This window comes from Camelus bactrianus, chromosome X (genome assembly GCF_048773025.1).
Source record: "Camelus bactrianus isolate YW-2024 breed Bactrian camel chromosome X, ASM4877302v1, whole genome shotgun sequence".
In the NCBI taxonomy this organism is placed as follows: domain Eukaryota; kingdom Metazoa; phylum Chordata; class Mammalia; order Artiodactyla; family Camelidae; genus Camelus; species Camelus bactrianus.
Window position 1 is genome coordinate 93,216,820 of NC_133575.1, and position 19,518 is coordinate 93,236,337.

General features: G+C 37.2%; 1 protein-coding gene across 3 annotated transcripts; it reads right to left on the bottom strand.

The window, feature by feature from the left end:
* Positions 1-246: 246 nt before the first annotated feature.
* Positions 247-15,097, bottom strand: UPF3B (UPF3B regulator of nonsense mediated mRNA decay). 3 transcript variants are annotated; one of them, XM_010947390.3, is made up of 11 exons: positions 14,932-15,097; positions 13,935-14,041; positions 13,656-13,762; positions 10,098-10,196; positions 8,709-8,819; positions 7,647-7,690; positions 6,993-7,175; positions 6,569-6,607; positions 4,500-4,660; positions 3,864-4,158; positions 247-1,245 (listed from the first exon to the last, which is right to left on the bottom strand). In XM_010947390.3, the coding sequence occupies exons 1-11, from the start codon at positions 15,085-15,087 to the stop codon at positions 1,096-1,098; spliced, it is 1,452 nt and encodes a 483-aa protein (XP_010945692.2). In that variant the 5' UTR covers positions 15,088-15,097; the 3' UTR covers positions 247-1,095. The 3 variants fall into 3 exon arrangements, with proteins under 3 accessions (XP_010945692.2, XP_074215320.1, XP_010945694.2); XM_074359219.1 differs by lacking the exon at positions 10,098-10,196; XM_010947392.3 differs by lacking the exon at positions 6,569-6,607.
* Between the last annotated feature and the right edge of the window lie 4,421 nt (positions 15,098-19,518).

The following is a 19,518-nucleotide window of genomic DNA, read 5'->3' on the forward strand; positions in this document are numbered from 1 at the left end:
CAGGATGAAAGTGAAGCAGCAGCTTAAGGATGTTGTCCAAACATTTTGGTTCTTTTGGAACAAGAGTAGTGAACCATGATTTGATCTTCTTGGTGGGCAAAATAAAGGCATAGTACTAGTGAAGGCAGAAACAAATATCATTCATCCACTTTCAGAATTCTCAAAAGGTTAATTAAGTATCAGAAGTTTAATTTCTCAAAACTAATAGCTATTTAGTAAAGTTAATAAACACACTTAGCTTCATACTTGAGTGATGTTGTTATTTATTGACATCAATGCAAAACAAGCTAAGGCTAAGAGTTGCTATTTAACAGGAACAAATATTGGTGCAGTTTCCTTCCTGGAGAGGGTATGCACTCAGCTCATGAGACCTAAGATAAAACAAAGACTGGATTGTCAAGCACCAAATAAGGGTTAAACTTTACTGATAAAAAAAAATTGCTAAAGGCAAAAGGAGATGTTTAAAAATATTTTTATGCTAAGCTTACGTAAGCAAACAAAAAGCTAAAACTAATCCTAAAACTTTAGGACATAGGATATAGACATGACTATTTGAATTTTTCCTTAAGCGAAAATTTGTTATATCCTTCACTCTAGTTGTATTACAATTACATGCTTGTTGCTTCTACACTACACAAAGTCGACAGTTCTCACCAACAATGACTATAACTAGATCTGAACAAGACTTCAAAGTGATTCTGCTCCACTGAAATTACAAAAATTCAATCCAGGATTAACAAAACCTTTTGATTTTGGAGCCAGTTCTCTTTTCTTCTTCTCGTGTCATACCTAATTAAGTCCTCTCTTGACATTTCCTGCCTGCAAATTGCAATGCATGTCCTCTCCCTCAGCTTTGTCTGACACTTTAAAATTAATTTGTAGGAACTGCATAAAAAATGAAATTGTACTTCCAATCTGAACCTGCAATCGGGTTCCTGCTTTGATGCAAAACACACTCCTCTGCAGTGTACCCCACCAGCACAGCGACCCCCTTACTCTCTCTCTATTCCTTTGCCCTGAAGGCACTTCTGGATTGCTTAATACGTGCTCTTTGGCTGCCTAGACAGTCAGGACACCTAAAGCCATTCAGACCTATCACTCCTCGCCTCCTTCTTTTCTATGGCTAATACCACTTTCCTGCTTTTTTTCTATGGTTGAATCTCCAGACTTGGTGTTGTCATCAGGGGGACAGAGTCGATTTCGGCTTCGAGCTCCTGGTTGGTAAAGCTGCATTGCTGGGCGATCCTACAGTAAAATGAAATATTAGTGTTACAACACGGCTACTAAGCATTTACAGGAGATTTTCAGAGTCATAAGTTATGTATTGATATATACCAGAAACAACTCATACAAGACCAAAAATGTGAGGGTGCAGTACGTGACAGTAAGTGTTGACAGTTAATTTGCTTCTAACTGCCCACTTCCTTTCCCCTATCTGCAAAGGAAAGCAACCATTTCATAAGTAATATTTTATATGCCTAGCATAAATTTTTGATAACTCTACTGCCTAATTTTCTTAACCATCTCAAGATGGTTCAGCTTGAATCAACTTGAATAGTTTTTACTTAAAAGCCACTGCCATTGTCCATCTCTCCTCCCCATTAGTAAATTGACTTAAAAATGCACCACCACCTAAGAAAACTTTAGGAGTTAGAAACAATTATCAAGAATGCAAAGTCTTAAGTGGAGACCTCCCTGAAGTTATGAGCTCAGATCGTTGTAACTTACCACAAACATGACTGTCTCTTAATTCAGGTTTGACAATGTAACAGCCCAGCTTGAGGCTCTCCAGGTGGCACTTTAGATCTCAGGTTCCTAAATAAGCCTCAATAAACTCACCATGTACCTCTCAGTTCAAGTAATGTGTTTGGTTTATGACAGTATGATCCTGGAAAACTTAAATGCATAGGTCTTTTTCTGAATTCAACAAAACATGACATGAGCCTTCCTTACCCTTCCTCTCTGCTGTATTAAAGTTAGCCTTAAAGCATTATTCTCAAGTGAATAATTACAGCAAAATATTTCATTATTTTCACAAGATGAAATGGTAAAGCAGATGATACTCCTGTGTGGTATTTAAAGAAATGGATGATGGGGCTCCATTGTGCAAAGATGGGACAATTTAAATATCAACAAGGACAATAAATGACAATAACAAGTTGGAATACACCAAATATTTCTAAATCCACAAGTTCTTAAAAGACTGAACAGAACAAAACTCATTGATAACCCCTAGAAGTTGCTGTTACTCTGAATACTGTAAATAAAGGTAAAGGATCAAGTGTTTATCTTGCCTTTCCTGTGTAAACTGAATTTTAGGCTAACCAAATAGTTGATTAGGGGAAATTCCTCTTTGTAGGAGAATATCAGATAATAAATGCAACAGTAAAGGCAGAATGTATATGTATATGACTGTTTTCCAACCTCCCACCATGAAATAATGAATCTAAGCAAAATCATTAGGAGAAAGGATGATAAAATGTCTTACAATTGGAGGGAGGGTATAGCTCAGTGGTAGAGTGCATGTTTAGCATGCACAGTGGATGTCCTGGGTTCAATCCCCAGTACCTTCTTTAAAAAATAAGTAAACAAATAAACCTAAAAAATAAAATAAAAAAATAAAAAATTGTGTAACAGATGGATCAGGCTTCAAATACCCGAACCAATCAGTTGTTTTTTTTCAACTTTTTATCTTGAAAATTTTTAAATGTACAGAAATGTTGCAAAACTTGTACAGTGAATACCTCATACCCTTCTCCTAGATTCACAATTGTTAACATTTTTGTCACATGTGCCTCTTCTGTCTCTAATGTGTGCACATGCACGCACGCATACAGACACATTATTTTTGCAGACCATTTGAGAGTAAGTGTAGACAGACATTATGACCCTTCATTGCTAAATATGATGCAATAGGAACTGCACACCACCGCCTATGAAATGTTCTTGCCTAACATTGAGCCTGAATATATTCAGGGCTCTAGGTGAGGGGCCACCTGTTTTTGTGAATAAAGTTTGATTGGCAGACAGCCAGGCTCATTCTTTTATATATTGTCTATGCCTACTTTTCTTCTAAACTTACTGGTTGTGACAGAGACCACACGGCCCACAAAGCCTAAAATATTTACCATCTTGCCCTTTATAGAAAAAATGTGCTGACTCTGCTCTAGATATGACTACCAGTTCTCAAGGGAACAAAGAAGGTAGAGAAACATGTTAAATGATGCCACAGGGATGTAATTAGGCAACCTGGACTGTTAGAAGCTCTATAGGACAAATTGGTTTCTGCAACAAATAAGTGGTAGGAAAACAAGAGGAGGAGGAAGTGTTTAGATTAAGAGAGTTAAGGGGACATTTCACAAATACAATTTGTGGACCTTATTTAGAGCCTACAGAGAAGATATTAATGAAGCAATTAGGAAAATCTGAACACTGAGTAGGCAGGATGTTAAGGAATTATTGTCAAGTTTTTTTTCTGGTGTGAAAATGCTGTTATTTTATTAAGAAAAAGAGTCTTTACTCTTAATAGTGACATATTTAAAGAAGAAATTGTTTAGGATTTGCTTGAAAATAATCCAGTAGGGGTAGGATGGGGTAGAGTAGAAAGAAGCTTGGCCATGAGGTGATAACTGCTGAAGCTAGGTGATGGGTACATCATTTTATTCCTCTATTCTCTCTACTTTTGTGTGTTTTTAATTTCAATAAGCAGTTAATAAAAGGACCCCACCACGACTACAGAAAAGGTGCAGAGAGTTAAAGTTCCTCTTTAAAAATTCTGTAACAAACAATGAGCTAGTCCTTTACACTTGCAGGAAAAGAAAAAAATCCTTGTGAAAATAAATAAGTTTAACAAAAAACGGCACCTTGTTTCTTATGCGATCTCTCTTAACCACTTCCTCTTTCTTTTCAGTTTTTTCTGAGCTGCCTACTGGTTCGGTACTTTCAGTCTTCTTTCCTTTATCCCGAAGTGCTTCTTTCTCTTTTTTTATTTCTTCTTCCTTTCTTTTAAAAGCCTTCTCTTTCTCATAGCGCTCCTTCTGCCTCCGGCGCTCTTCTTCCTGCCGCTTCAGCCTCTCTCTTTCCCTAAGGATGCGCTCTTGATCGCGTTCGTAATCCCGTTCCCGCTCCCTGTAGTCTCTGGCACTCTCCTCTTCCGGTCTGCATGAAGAACAAATCTGAGAATGCACCCTCGAAGTTCTCCTAATCACAAATGAAGGAACACTCTGCTCCTGACTTGGCCACTACAATGATGTTGTACTTTTGGAGCAGCATTAAAAAAAAAACAAAACACTAGTATTTTGAAAAACAACAACAAAAAAACCCATAAATCATTCACCCAGATTAAGATACTAAAATATTTGAAATCTTTCCTCCTCATCCCTCTGCTCCTTGGAAAACCATGTTATCTTAATTCAGACACAAGCCCAGGATATAGCAGTAAAACTAGCACCTAGAAACATGTTGAAAACAAATGTACCAAAGACCCCCTGACTACCGACCTCTTAGGCTTTTCATCTTTAAATTCACCATCAGAACGCTTGGGCAATGTACAGCTTTGCCCACTGGCCCTTTCATCACTCAGATTCTCTTTGTCCAATTTCTTGGCTTTCTCTCTTTTGTCCAATTCTTTTTCATCTCCTTTTTCTGGCTTCTTGAGCAGCTTTAAAGAGAACAAATTTGTTTATTTTGAAGGGTAGGACATTGTCTTCTGATTCTACCAAAGAGAACAATAGACTAAATATTTTCAATTTAGGCTATAGAAGGCCCCTATCTCTGCAGGTACTCAAACTTTCAGGTGAACAACTAATGCACAAGAGCAGCAATTTGCTAAAAGGACGCTATTAATTTGAAAGTGTTATCCACTCAAATGAAGTGGTTTAATCACTTTGTGGCAATAGGATCAAAACTCCTTTGGCTTTCAGTGGGTCAACCTTTAAGTGGACCAGTGCACACTTCTAATTATGCCTTCTGTAGCAAACCAGCATGTCAGTGTAACTTGATGGGAAAATATGCCATGAATTTAAAATGCTAGGCAGACAGACCATTACTGTTGGACTATTTTTATGTAGTAATTAGAATGACAAATACCTTGGTCACCAAAGGAGAGATCCATTGCAAGAATAATTTTGCCTTGAGTCTGAGAGAAGTAACATACTTATGATGGTACAACCATATTATCATTAGAGATGAAAAACAAGAATTATTTGGCATTTGATTTAAAAATTCAAATACCTCATACAATAGAATTGTGAAGTTCCATCTCTACCGAGTAGGAACTCTGCTCAATGTCATATATATATTATATATATAATATATATATATATATATATATATTATATATAAAATACATATTATGACAGAATGCAATTCCAAAATAAAAGTGGTTTGTAAAGTCCAAATTGCTGACAAAACAGTTTCTTTCCCATGCCACTAAGACAAATCTCTCTAGAATACCCCTAGGTGTTGGATATTCAGAGAGGTTTTTAGGCAAAACAGAATTTCAAGTCTCAGAGTGAAGGCATCATACAAAGTTTCATCTCAGGGTGAAGGCATCATACAAGCCACCAAGCAAAAGGCAAAGCACCACAAGACTTAAGCATGAAGTATTTCAGCACACAGACAGCCACTGCAAATGGCGAGTCCAAACTGGACACTAAGAAGGCACCAGTGTAAAGTGAGGATACCATGTGCAGGTTTCAGTGGAAGTGTTCTTATTTCTCTAATGAACATCTTTGTTAGAAGCCAAGATGTTCACCACTCTAATAAGAACACTAACGAATGTCTCTAGCATGGCTGGCTCTACCTTCTGCCTTGCTGATAATAGCAAGTCAAGTCACTTGTGGCATGGCGGACAGAGAGACTGCTAGAAGGAATTAAGATGGGAACCTCCTCACCCTGCCGCCAAGCCCCTTATCACCAGTACTGAGCCCTGGAGAGCCTTGGGGAACCCTAGCCACATAAATGGCTGAATTTTGAGGAGGGTAAAAGGAGACTCTGCCACCACCTCTGTGAGATCTTTCTCTGACTTTCTCTGAAGTACTATGTACAAGTACTTCTCCAGAAGTTCGTTGGAACAAGGGCTGCCTAAGCCATGCCCTCAGAAGGGAAGCAGCAAGGCTGGGATCTTTCTACAGGCTTTCCTCTTCCTACATGCACTGCAATAATCAGAATCTGCTGCTCACAGATTCCCAGGTAGATGCAAGAAGATCACATGGGGAATCATGTGAGAAGGAAAAGGATGTAATGCAGGATGTATATCCCTAGGACTCCCACAAGGCAGCCAGTTAGGAAAGGCATATAAAAAGAAGAGAAAGAGCTCTTTAGGCATGGTTGTCCTCTAGCTGTATATTGTTGAAGCTTCTGGATACACAGCAGAGCATCAGGAAGTCATCTGGGCTCCCTTCTAAAGTAGGAATTAAAATGGCTCAGCTTTTAAGAAGACTCAGGTCAGTCTGAAGGGGTTTTCTACAGGTAATAACACTACCACCACCACCAAAAGGACTTATTAACTAAGACCTGTGTGTGTGACATGATACTAGGTGCTCTGTATCATGTACTTGGTCCTTACATTTTTCTGATTCACAGCTTGTAACAGAAACCTGTGTACCTGAAGACAGTGGAAAACAAACAGATGAGGCAACTTCATGTATCAAATATGAAGGAAAGCTGAATAAAACCCGTAATTCATGCCAGCCAGCCCTAAGCCCTTATTTATAAGAATTGAGAGACTAATAATTCAAAAATTGAACATTTTTAATGATTAAAAATAACACAGATCTGCACTGAAGAAATACCCTATAAACTACTTCATCTTTTCAATTGTCTTAAATTTTAAAAATAATACTATTACAGGAAAGATTTCTATGGATTCACCCCCCCCAAAAGACAAAAACAAAACCAGAAAACTGTTTACACCAACACAAGATGCATGCATATTTGAAGAAGTAGATACATGCAATTTTCAGCAACATGCAGTCAGTTTATTTTCATACCTTAATCTTTGGTTCATCCTTTAATTTGTCCCTTTCTGGAACTCTGTCTATCTTCTTTAGCTTTTCTATATCTTTCCTTTTTCGTTTCTCTTCTTCTTTCCACTTCCTCCTCTCTTCTTCTCTTTGCCTTTTTCTTTCTATTTCTCGCCTCCTCCTTTCTTCTCTTTTCTCTTCTCTCATCCTCTAGAAGGAAACATCAGCACAAGCCTTCAAACAAGATAATCACCACCAGTAACTTAATCCTGAAGATACGTTGGGCACCCACTAAACTGTGTCATCTTTCCTTCCTACTTTCTACCTCCTTAAGCCCCTCCCCATCCCATTCAGAATGAGAGAGAAGAAAGACCAGGGCCTGCTGGTATCAGAGTCTCCCACGGCTGCCTTGCTATAAATTGAGGCTTTCAGGAAATCAAGAGTGTCTCTGGAACAAGCTAAGGACTCTCTGGGTTTGCAGAGTGAATCCTTGGTCCAGCAACCAAAGTGGAGAAGAGGGTCAGGAAGTGAGACCGATGAGCCAAATCTTTAAAGAATAATGGTAAAAAAAAAAAAAAAAAAGCAGCTATTTCTCCTATAGGATCCCAATGCTCTTATGTTTACAGAATGTGAACCAATGAAATAAAAGTATTGAGAGAACTATAAAAACAAAAGGTTTACCTGCTTGTTTTTCAGGAAGCTCAAAAGTGGGGTTGTCTTTTTAGCTACATAAATGTAAACAGATTATTAATATTTATCAACCCCTAGAAAGGATTCCATTTTCTGACATTCCCTGCCAACCACCCGAGGCAGGAAAACCATACCCCTTAAACAGTTAAATTAACAACTATATTATTGGAAAGAAGCTTTACAGTATTCTATTTCAATCCTGAAGGTTTAAAATACTTTTTTAAAAGTTAAGAAATTCAAATTAAAATAGTAATTTTTCAAAAGAGTAATTCCTGCTGTCAGAATTAAGTGCAAAGGACATTCTCTTATTTTACAGATAGGAGTATAAATTTGTTCAACTGGGAACAAATTAGGGTAAGGGGCTACACATATCTAATCCTTTTAACCCCGTAAACCCACTGCTGGGAGTTTATTCTACGGAAACTATCAGAGGTGGGCTTATACTACGTGTCCATTAATAAAATCCAAGTTTTAGAAGAATATTTAATTCATTTTTCAATATTCTGAACAATGCTATCTAGCCTCATAGCTAGCTTTTTGAAAAACATACTTCCTTCAGATAAGTTCCTAAGATTAGAAACCTTGTGTCAGAGGCTATGTTTATGTTTAGAGCTGATATAGTTGTCATAACTTAAAACTAAAACCAACATCCAAGCTAGAATTTCTCAAGAAGTGTTCCATTTTGCAGTAATTAATTTCATTTTTTAGTATTTTCAGGCCAAAAATTTTTTAGGAATGTGAACTTATTACTAGAAAACACCAATTGATCTTCAAAGGCTTACCAACATCTTAAGGTCCCATATGACTCTTCAAACTTTTTACATTTGTGTACATTTGTGTGGCACTAAATAAGTCAGAGAATTTTCCCCATCTTATCAATACATTCTCAATCCTCTGAGGCAGGCATTATCTGTACTTTATAGTAGAAGAAACATAGTCTCAAAGAAGTTAGTGCCTTTCCTATGGTCACACAGCTAGCAAGTGACAGAAGTGGGAGTCTGATAAGTCTTCTGATGAAAAAGCTGTTGCCCTTAATTCCTTTTGCCCACTTACCTATTAATTCTCTATTTTTTGCTTCTATTTCCTCTAGCAGTGTCTCTGGAGTAGATGTCATTTTCTCATTATCTGCAGCATAACTTTCCAAAAATTTTCTATATTCTGGATCTAAATAATTGTTTAAGTAAATAGAAAATATAGCAGACTTTAAACAAAATAGGAAATATCTAGGATATTTACTTATCAAAGAGGATAATTTTCTACTTCCTGGAAGACTGAAAATAAACCTACCCATACCCTTAAGATAGACTATTTAGGGCTTTATCAGTCACTTACTCTCAGAACTCCTATTAGGGATACCCACTGAGGGAGCGTGGTGTAACACGGGGTCACGGAAAATGAGACACTACACATTATAACACAACCTCCAGGAATGTTAAGTACTTCGCTTTTAAAAATCACTGCTCCTACTAATCCAGAGTCACACTTACGGGAGAACTGCAAGCTACAGTTACGGGACTTTCAGAGAGTACTGTGTGTAGTGTGTAAGCAATTCCTGCATATATACCTCACTTTAGTTAAACTCAGCATGTGAAAATCAGGTGTTCCAAAAAGGTAAATGAGGGGGAATGTCCTAGATGTGGCACTAGAGGTGACAATAACTCCTGGAATTCTTTCCTAGATGACTCTGACATCAGGAAGGGTAACACATGAGTTGTTATAGTGCTTGTATTTGGAGCATGCGCTGTGGAGCATGTCACCTGATCTATTCTTACAGGTCTGAATCTATGATATAATCAATAAGCAGCTGTGTGTCAAGTCTTTTCTGTGTTTTCTTTATAAAATGCCCATTATAGTAATAAATAATGGAAACCAAACTAGTTGATTCTAAAAATCAATCTGATATAAAATATTACAGTGAAGTCCTTATCCAACAGCTACATTACAGAGATCTCAAAATCTGGATCCAATTTCCCTTAAATGGCAATTATTTCAGTTTTTTAGTTCTAGTATTTCCGTTCAATGTAATTACTAAGTGTGCAGTTAACTGCATACTCAAAGCCTAGAAAACAAGACTGGCCACTTCAGCTACTTTATATTAAGCTACTCAAGTATAGAAACTTTTCCATCACAGCTCCTCCTCTTTATAAAAATGAAAACCAAAAGTCAAATAAATCATTGTAAAAATGGTAAGGGGCCTCAAGGAGTTGTACTTTGAAACATCTGATTTTTTTTTCCATTGTCTTCTAATCAACAAACCTAAGGTGATTTACAGAAACCCGCCTCCACTCTAACAAGCAAAGCTTTCATCAGTGAGTTACATTTCGCATGAACTTTATTTCATGTTTTCCTAATTTAAAAGATTGGAGTCCAATTAATTCCCACAAAGGTAGTATTTTAAAAAACCCATAGCAATAGCATTACAGAACTAGAGCTATACTGTACCATCATCGATAGTCCCAACTTTAGTATCTCTTTTCTTAGTCTTCTTTTTTGCAGCTTTTTGAAAAGGTGCAAATTCTACTATGGCAGGATATTCCTGACCTGTTTAGAAAAAATACCACACTTGCTATAATAAAGAAAATGTCAAAAGTGGATACAAGTCAACCCACTGCTCTCTAGGTCTCCTTTGATGACAGTGATCTGAATAGAGTCTCCCAACAGGCATAAATCACACTGGCACAACTAAAATCAACATGTTACCAAAGGAGCTCCCAATTCATACTGATAACATAATGAAAAGATATGAGAGGGAAGTAAAACATTCATTTAAATTCGACTTCTAAGGTGTGACATTGTGATGCGTGGGGGAAAAATCTACAAACTAATTTTCATTTAAAAAATACATCAGAAATCTCTAGAACAGGCAAAGCTATAGAGACAGAAAGTAGATTAGTGCTTGGCTAGAGCTGGGGGGTAGTGGTGGGGAGAATGGGGACAGCTAATGGGTATGAGGTTTCTCTTTGGAGTGATAAATGTGTTCTAAAATTAGATTGTGGGAAGAAAAATTTTTAAAAAATAGATTGTGACAGCTGCACAACTCTGTGAATATATTAAAAAACACTGAACTGTACACTTTAAAAGGGTGAATTTCATGGCATGTGCATTTTATCTCAATAAAGCTGTTATTAAAAAATACAACAGGAGACACCAAAACCACAGGCAACAAAAGTAAAAAATAGATAAACTGTGCTACATCAAAACTAAGAACTTTTGTGTATCTAAGGACACAATCAACAGAATGAAAAGGAAACTGATGGAACTGGAGATCTGCAAACCATCTATCTTCATAAGGGGTCAATATACAGAATATCTAAAGAACTCCTACAACTTAACAACAACAAAAAACCCCTAATAACCTGATTAAAAAATGTTCAAAGGACTTGAATAGACATTTCTCCAAAGATGATATACAAATGGCCAACAAGCAAATGAAAAGATGTTCATATGCTCAAGCATATGAAAGGTTAGAATATGACCTCACTAATCATTAGGGAAATGCAAATCAAAACCACAGTGAGATAGCACCTTACACGTGTCAGAACAATGACTATTAAAGGGGGGAAAAACAGAAAATAACAAGTGTTGACAGGATGTGGCAAAATTAGAACCCTCATGCATTACTGGTGGGAATGTAAAATGGTATAGCTGCTATGGAAAACAGTATGGTGGTTCCTCAAAAAAATAAAACAGAATTACCATATGACCCAGCAATTTCACTTTTGGGTATATATTGAAAAGAAGTGAAAGCAGAGACTTGAACAGAGGTTTGTACATTCCTAGCAGCATTATTCACAATAGCCAAATGTCTGTCGACAGACGAATGGATAAAGAAAATGTAGTATATACATACAATGGAATATTAGTCTTAAAAAGGAAACTCTGACACATGCTACAACATGGATCAACCTTGAGGACATTACATTAAGTGAAATAAGCCAGTCACGAAAAGTCAAATACTATATGATTCCACTTTTATGAGGTACCTAGAATGGGCAACTTCATAGACAGAATGCTGGCTCATAGAGGTAGAAAGGTAGTTGCCAGAGGCTCGGGGGAAGGAGAAATGGGGGCTTGTTTAATGGTCAAAGTTTCAGTCTTACAAGATGAAAAAGTTTCAGAGATTGGTTGCAGAACAATGTGAATGAACTCAATACTACTGAACTGCACACTTAAAAATGGTTAAGATGGTAAATTTTATTTATGTGTATTTTACTACAATTTTAAAAAATGTAAACAAAAAAAGCAATGAGGTTATGATACATATTATAACATGGATGAACCCTGAAAACATACTGAGTAAGAGAGGCAATCACAAAAGGTCACATGTTGTATGATTCTGTTTATGTGAAATGTCCAGAATAAGGAAATCCATAGTTAGTAGATTAGTGGTTGCCAGGGCCTAGAGGGAAAGGAGAATGGGCAATGACTGCTAATGGATATAGGATTCTTTTTGGAGTGATGAAAACATTCTGGAATTACACAGTGGTGATAGTTGAAAATCTTTGTGAATATACTAAAAACCACTGAATTTTATGATATGTATCACAAGAATAATTTTTAAAAACCCCAAATGACTACTGGAAAAATATACCAGACCCTGTTATAGAATAGTGTCATACAAGGTATAAAATACCCTTAAATCATTGACATGCAAACATAAACCAGAATACATTACTAAAACTGATCATTAAGCATCACAAAGCAGTCACAAAAGGAAACAAGATTTTAGAAATCCTAGTGAATGCAGAATTAGATTACCTTAATAACTGATATATTTGAGGAATAGATAAACCAGACCGAAGCAGAAGGAAATTGTAGAAGACAGGCTGAAAAAAACAAGTGAGGCCAAACTATCAAGGATGCTGACTACCAGACTAAGGAATTTGGACTTTTTTTCACAACTGCTATCTTAAGTCACTATTTTCAGAAAGATTAATTTCACGGTAATATAACAGATTGAATTATATAGAAATGGAAAAAATGGAAAATCCTGTAAGTTTAGACACAGTGGTTGTCTAAGCATTAGGTGATGACGACATAAAGTGTGAAAGTACTACTAAGTCTAGATGAACAAGATATTAAAAGGCAATAAATTGACAAAATCCATCACTCGTTTAAATGTAAGAGATAAAAAAGAGAGGGAAAAGTTAAACACAACTCAGATTTCCAGAAAATCACTGCTATCTACTAAAGTTAGAGTGGAGAAATAGCTGGTTTTGGGGGGATTAATAAAAGCTGGACAAACACAGTAGCAGTCCTTCAACTTTTACTGGCATATTCCCTGACAAAGATTTCATTTTTATCAACTTTGAAGTAACACTGAAAAAACATTCTAATAAAAAGACACATATTCATTTATGATTGCAAAACCAAAAGAAAAGTGGCAAATGGCAGCTTGGACATTCTCTGGCTAAATGTTGCAAGCGGCAGATAATAAAATCAGAGCTAAAGCTGAAATTTTTCTTCCCTATAAACTCTCCTGAACAGAAGGTGGGAAATCATCAAGTTTGATGTTTTAATTACATACAACTTAGAATGTTGAACAGTACTCCAACTGAGAACTATTGACATAAAGAATTTGAATTAAATAAGTGTTGGTCCTTGAAGCAAGATGAAAAGTAAATATTTAAAACTTGTCATACAAGTTTAAAGGGTCATTTATCAGTATCACTGATGAAACTAGTAAATCTTCAAAACAATGGATCATCTAATACAGGGCAAAAAAATTGTCACAGGAGGAGAAAACAGTGGCAATTTCATTCGGTTGATCAAACTACAGAAACAATAGGTTAATAAAAATACATAAGGGCTGTGAAAAGTCACATTATCTATTTATAAGGCTGTAATAAGCTTAACAAATGTGTAAAACTCTTTAAATGTTGCTCATTTTATCACCCAGGATTTTAGAAAAGCCATGAAGGCATTGAGAAAGCAATGATGCACATATTGTCTTAAACATACAAATGACAAAGAAACTCCCCTTCAGTTAAAAGGACTCACCTTTATTGTCAAGGAATACATAACCATCAAAACGATCCCTGAACAAAATAATGTCCTCTTGGTTTTTAAAGTTGATGTATGCTCTGGCATACATATGAGGATACAGACTGCAGGGAGGAAAGCAATTATGTAAATGTGCTTGCAGGTGTCTGGCTGAATTACAAGTATGCATATATTAAAGAGACAGGTTCAAAAATCAAATGGAAAACAATAGGATAAAAAAGAATGGAAGAAACCATTTTCATTTACCCCCCGCCCTCTTTTATTTATTTATTTTACCTAGTATCATTAGAAAAAAACTCAAAATAATCATGCTCAGGCATAGGCTGAAGATGTTCCTGAAGCTGCTCCTTGGTCAAAGTGGGCGGTAATCTCCGAATTACCACCTTAAGAGATGAATAAGGAAAATAAAATTAGTACAAATCACATTTTCTGTTATACCTGAATCACTGTTCCTGAAGAAAGCTGGCCTTTAAAAGATGAGATCACTTATAAAAACCCAGAAGAATGTTCAGAATGATTAGTCAAAACATAATAGTAAATCTATTTAAAAAAAAAACTCTCATAAGTGAGAACTGCCTAGAGCAAGGAAAACTTCAGGTTCAGTTAATCCGAAGCCCCGCAATTTACTAGGTTTTCGCCTCATTTTCTGTCACCCATTTTTCAATAGATGTAGTGGTAAGAAATTAATATGCCAATCCTGGTCTTTTGTGGGTGCCACGAACTCTTGATTTTATTAATATTTCCCTACCACATCCAACACATCCTAAAACAAAATCCTTCCTCATTCAGCATAAAGAATTCAAAACTCTAAATAATATCCAAAACTCCCTCATTGCTCCCAAAACAGGATGCACCCGACCTGGCCCCCAAACCATTAACTCCTACCCCCGACTCCCTTAAGTGACCTACATTAATATTCCTATCACAAACTACTCCCACCCTTAATGGCCTTTCACTATTTAATACTTCCCCCTAGTTAACCTTTTAATTCCCCATTCTCTTCACTCTCGTTCCCCGCTCCCATTATCTCACAGGTCTGACCTAAATCCTTGTCTGGAAACCACCCCGCCTTCCCTCACTCCCATCCTGGAGTTTGGTCAGGAGGGGCTCCCCCATTTCGGGCGAGTGGATGAGACAAGGTGATGCGATTTTCACTCGAGTGAAGAAATAGAGGAAGAGATTGGGAGAGGAAGAGGGCAGCCCCATTCCCAACCATCCTCCACGGGTGGCGGAACCGTCCCGCCCTCTCCTGGGCCAACAGCCGGCCAGACACCTTGCTCAATGCCTCTTTCTTCTCCTTGTTCCGATCCTGCTTATCTTCCCCTTTCGTACTGTCCCCCGAAGCCCCACCGACGCTGCCTGTGGCTCCTGGGGGAGTCAAGAGGGTTACTCGCTTCTCCTTAGGCCTATGCTCCTTCTCCTCCTTCATGGCCTCGGCTTCGCTCCTAAAGCAGCAGCCTGGCCTGAACGCCGCTACGCCGGGCACATACGACTCCCGGCCCACTCCAGGCAGAGCTCCGCCCCCAACAAACGCCCCTAGTGATAAGCCGAGCCCAGCGTTCCATTGGGTCACGCCAGAATCTCGCGAGACTTCAGGGCGTCCGGCTTCCCTCGGCGGAAAGGTTGTAACACCTGGTCTTAGCTTCCCGCCGGCGGAATCCCCGCACCACCCAATCCCCTCGCGACCCAGACTCCCTCGGGGCACGTCATTAGCAAGTCCGCCATCTTGGCTAGAACGAGTCTTTCACGGACTACAAATCCCGGCGTACAAAGCAGGTACCCGCTTCTGGCCGGGAGTTCTGGAGCAGTAAGTATTTCAGGGTCACTATTTGTAAGTAAATGAAATCCTTAATTTTGAAATTTAGGTTTTTTCTGATCAAAACATACATTCTGCAGGCTGTACTTCTCTTCGTTTTCCCTAGATAAACCCGATGTTATCCTAAGTTTACCTCATTTGTGTCTTCTATCATTGATTCTCAAGTGTGCTTTGAGAAGCTTGAGAATTTCTTTTCCCTATATTGATGAGGATTCACAGACACTTAGTAAACAGGCACAAAACACTGATATTTATGAGCAATATGACTAAAATATATGAGCTTTGTGTTCATCACCCTTGTTTAAGTAAAAGGATTGTATTATGGTACTGATGCCCCCCAGGGAGGAGAAAATAAAACTCAACTTGGTTAGATGGAATTACCCTCCTTCCACTTTAATAAAGGCCAATTATACATTATTTATAATAGCCCCAAACTGTAAACAATTCAATTCAACCGACTGATGCATAAATAAAATTTGGCACATCCATAGAATTAAATACTACTCAGAAATAAAAATGAACTGATACGTCCATCGATATGAATGAATCTCAAAATGATTGTGCTGAGTGAAAGAATCTAGACACAAAGAGAGTTCATCCTGTACTTATATGAAATTCTAGAAAAGGTAAAACTATAGCGATAGAATGCAGATCAGTGATTGTCAGGGGCCGGGGGTGGGGAAAAGGGATTGACTGCAGAGGAGCTCCGAAGGACTTTTTGGAATGATAAAAATGCTCTTTATCATGATTGTGGAAGTGGTTGTATGACTGCATGCATTTGTGTAAACTCATTTTATTGTACACTTAAAATTGGCAAATATTATTTTATGTAAATTATATTTCAATAAAGTTAACCCCCCCGAATGAAAAGAAATGCAAAATCTGAAAGACAGTGCTCTGAATGATAGAGCATTTGTATTTCATCAAATCTAAGATACTGTTGAGTCTCAGACCATTATTTTATATACCAAGAAAGGAAAAAATGATGCCATTGAACTATGACACACCACCAGTTTTAAGATGCATCTTGATTTTCAAAGATGTTAAAATGTGAAAAAATGTCTTAATATCAATTGAACATATTATTGCTGTATTATATGCAATTAAGGGAAAAGAGGGCGAAATGGAAGAGAAGAGCAAATGATAAGCCAGAGAGAGACACAGACACCCACAGCTGGCAGGAACCAAGTTAAGGATGCAATAGAAGCCCCAGGCAAAAAAAGCTGGCTCAGGGCCAAGGTCTCATTTTTGCTGCTGTCTAGAATATATTACCCAGACTTTGTAGTTAAATTTTCTCACCTCTGTTGCTAAGCATATGCTTCCAAATTCCTGTAGCCAAGGCTGTTTCCCTGTATTTGGGATCTGTTACTCACTCTTGCCTCCAGTACTGCCCATTCTTACAAGCCTAGCTTGGGTATCTGCTTCTGACCTACTACTTAGCTCTGCATTTACATCTTGGTGCATCCCTCTGTTTTGGAATGCTCGCTAGCTTTAAACCACCAGCTATATTTCAGTCGTCAGAGTTGGGTGATCCAGGACTCAGACCTTAGGCTTCTTTTCTGTCTATGCTAACTCCTTTGTTAATCTCATCCATTCTTTTCTTTTCTCTCTTTGCTGACAACTCCAGAATTTATATCACCAGCCCATACCTCTCCTCTGAATTCCAGACTCATATATCCAACTGTCTACTTTGATATCAGAACATTGTCAGTATTCCAGATGCTCTCTTCATGTCCCTTCCCAGTCACTTCCCCCACCAAGAGTACTACCGTCTTAACTTCTGACACCATTGATTAGTTTTGCCTGTTTTGAACTTTATGCAAATTGAATCATGTAGTATACATTCTTTTATGTCAGGCTTCTTTCTATCAACTTTTATGACTATGAGATTCATTTATGTTGTCATATGTAGCTTTGAATTGTTCATTCTCATTGCTGTATAATATTCCATTGAATGAATGTACCACAATGTATTTATCCATTCTAATATATGGGGTGCTGCTCTAAACATTCTAATATATGTTGTTTGGTGATCATATGTATGCATTTATGTTGGATACATACTATGAGCGAAATTGCTGGATCATAGAGTAAGCACATGCTCCACTTTATTAGATACTGCCAAAGAGTTTTCCAAGAGGTTGTACCATTTACACTCTTGCCCACAGTGTGTGAGTCCCAGTGGCTTCACATCCTTCCCAACACTTGGTAACGTCTGGTGGGTGTGTAGTGGTAGCTCATTGTAGTTTTACTTAGCATTTCTCTGATGATTAATGCAGTTGAGCTCCTTTTCATATATTTATTTTTTTACTGTATGCTCTTTTAACCTTTTGGTTATCAGTATATTAATATATTGTTTATTCCAAAGCAAAAAGAAAAAACCAAACCAAGGCGCAGAGGTGTTATGGCTCCTTTTCACCAGTTAAGGGGGAGAGCAAAAGTGAGAGAGAGAGACAGAGACAGAGAGAGAATTCAACCAAAATTTCCTTACCATCATTGATTCTCAGTGTTTGTACACTCCAAGATCTTTCTTCCCACTTCCCAAGCTGGCAGTATCATGGTTGAGGCTCCATTGTAGAAAAGCAGAAAGGAAACATCTACACACACACACAGAGAAAAACCCTTAGTTTAAAAATTCTTCTCTGGCCTTCATTGAGCAGGCTGCTTTTTATAAGTTGGATTGCCCTTTTTATATTAACTCCTTTCACAAATAAATTCCTTGTGGGAATCACGTGGGACTGCCTGGTATTCAATTCCACCCAGGATGATGGGAACTATAACATTAACATCCAATTTCAAGATCAAAGTGCCTTTCATTTAAATGCTGTTGTGTTTGTTGTTGTTTTTAATTAATTCTTGAACCAGACCACCTCTGAAACTACCCAAATCCCAAGCAGACAATTAGGAAAGGAGTTGGATAATTTGTAAAGTACAAAAAAAATTCATATAAGTGCCTGCTGATTCTAATGTTATCTGTGAAGGAAAGGATAATAGTTTGTTTTATATATTAACCAAGTTAAGGATATGTTTGAGAACTTTGGACTCCCAGTGTAAAAAGGAGGATTATATCATATAATTATTTGAAGTACCTTCCTCATTGGTCAAGGATCATAACAAAAGATGTTAACCGGCTATTCCCTATGTCTACTGATGACATAAAACAAGAGGTAATGGAAGATATGACATAAGCAATTCAGTTTCATGAAGACCAAAGTTTAATTTCTCAATTAAAATTTTTCCTTTCAGTTTAAAATCGGCAGCTGAGTCTTGAAGGAGTGACATTAGATTCTGAGTGAGAATACCACATTTATGTAAACTTGTAAGTAAATGAAATAAGGTTTAAAATCCTGACAATGTATAATCTTCTCAAGGGAAAAATTTTACAGGGTATAAAAGACAAACAAAAAACAGAAGTTAATCATATTCTCTAATGTGGACTTAGAAGGATCCTAAGTGCTGAGAGTGAGATGAAGTTTAGACGAAAGATGACTTATGGACTTTCACAACAACAGAAACAATTGTGAAAAAAGTTCAATTTTGCGCTGTGCTGAGCACATTAGGTGTGATCATTTGCCCCTCACACCAGGTGGGTGCTATTGTTTTCACTATTTTGCAGTGGGTGAAATTAAGTCATATGTTGCTGGCTGAAATCCAAAATGACATGGTTAGTAAACAATACAACTGATTCTTGAACCCAAATTATATCACCAAGGTTGGTGATTTAAAAAAACCTAAAAAAAAAACTAGAAAAAATTAGTTATCTTAAAAATACTGGTAAATTCTTAGATGTAACAATAATGTTAATAAAATGTTTATGTTATATTATAAAAATATGAAGAGATTTTGTCAAATGTTAAACAAGTACAGAAACACATTCTATAGATATAGAAGTAAAGGAAGACAATTAGAAAGGAAAATAATGAACTTAAAGAAATTCAGGTTTGAGGGATTTGGAGCTATTAAAAAACTCAAAGGGGGAAAAGACATCAAAGATGAATATATAAGAAAACAAAAAAGTTAAGATCAGAAATGTTTCTTCTTTAT

Excerpts from the sequence above, each read along its gene's own strand:
- UPF3B (XM_010947390.3), bottom strand. The coding sequence starts at position 15,087 with ATGAAGGAGGAGAAGGAGCATAGGCCTAAGGAGAAGCGAGTAACCCTC. Across the intron at positions 13,763-13,934 it reads TTTTTTTCTAATGATACTAG|TCTGTATCCTCATATGTATG; the intron begins GTAAAATAAATA and ends TCCTCCCTGCAG. Across the intron at positions 7,176-7,646 it reads GCTTCCTGAAAAACAAGCAG|AGGATGAGAGAAGAGAAAAG; the intron begins GTAAACCTTTTG and ends GTTTCCTTCTAG.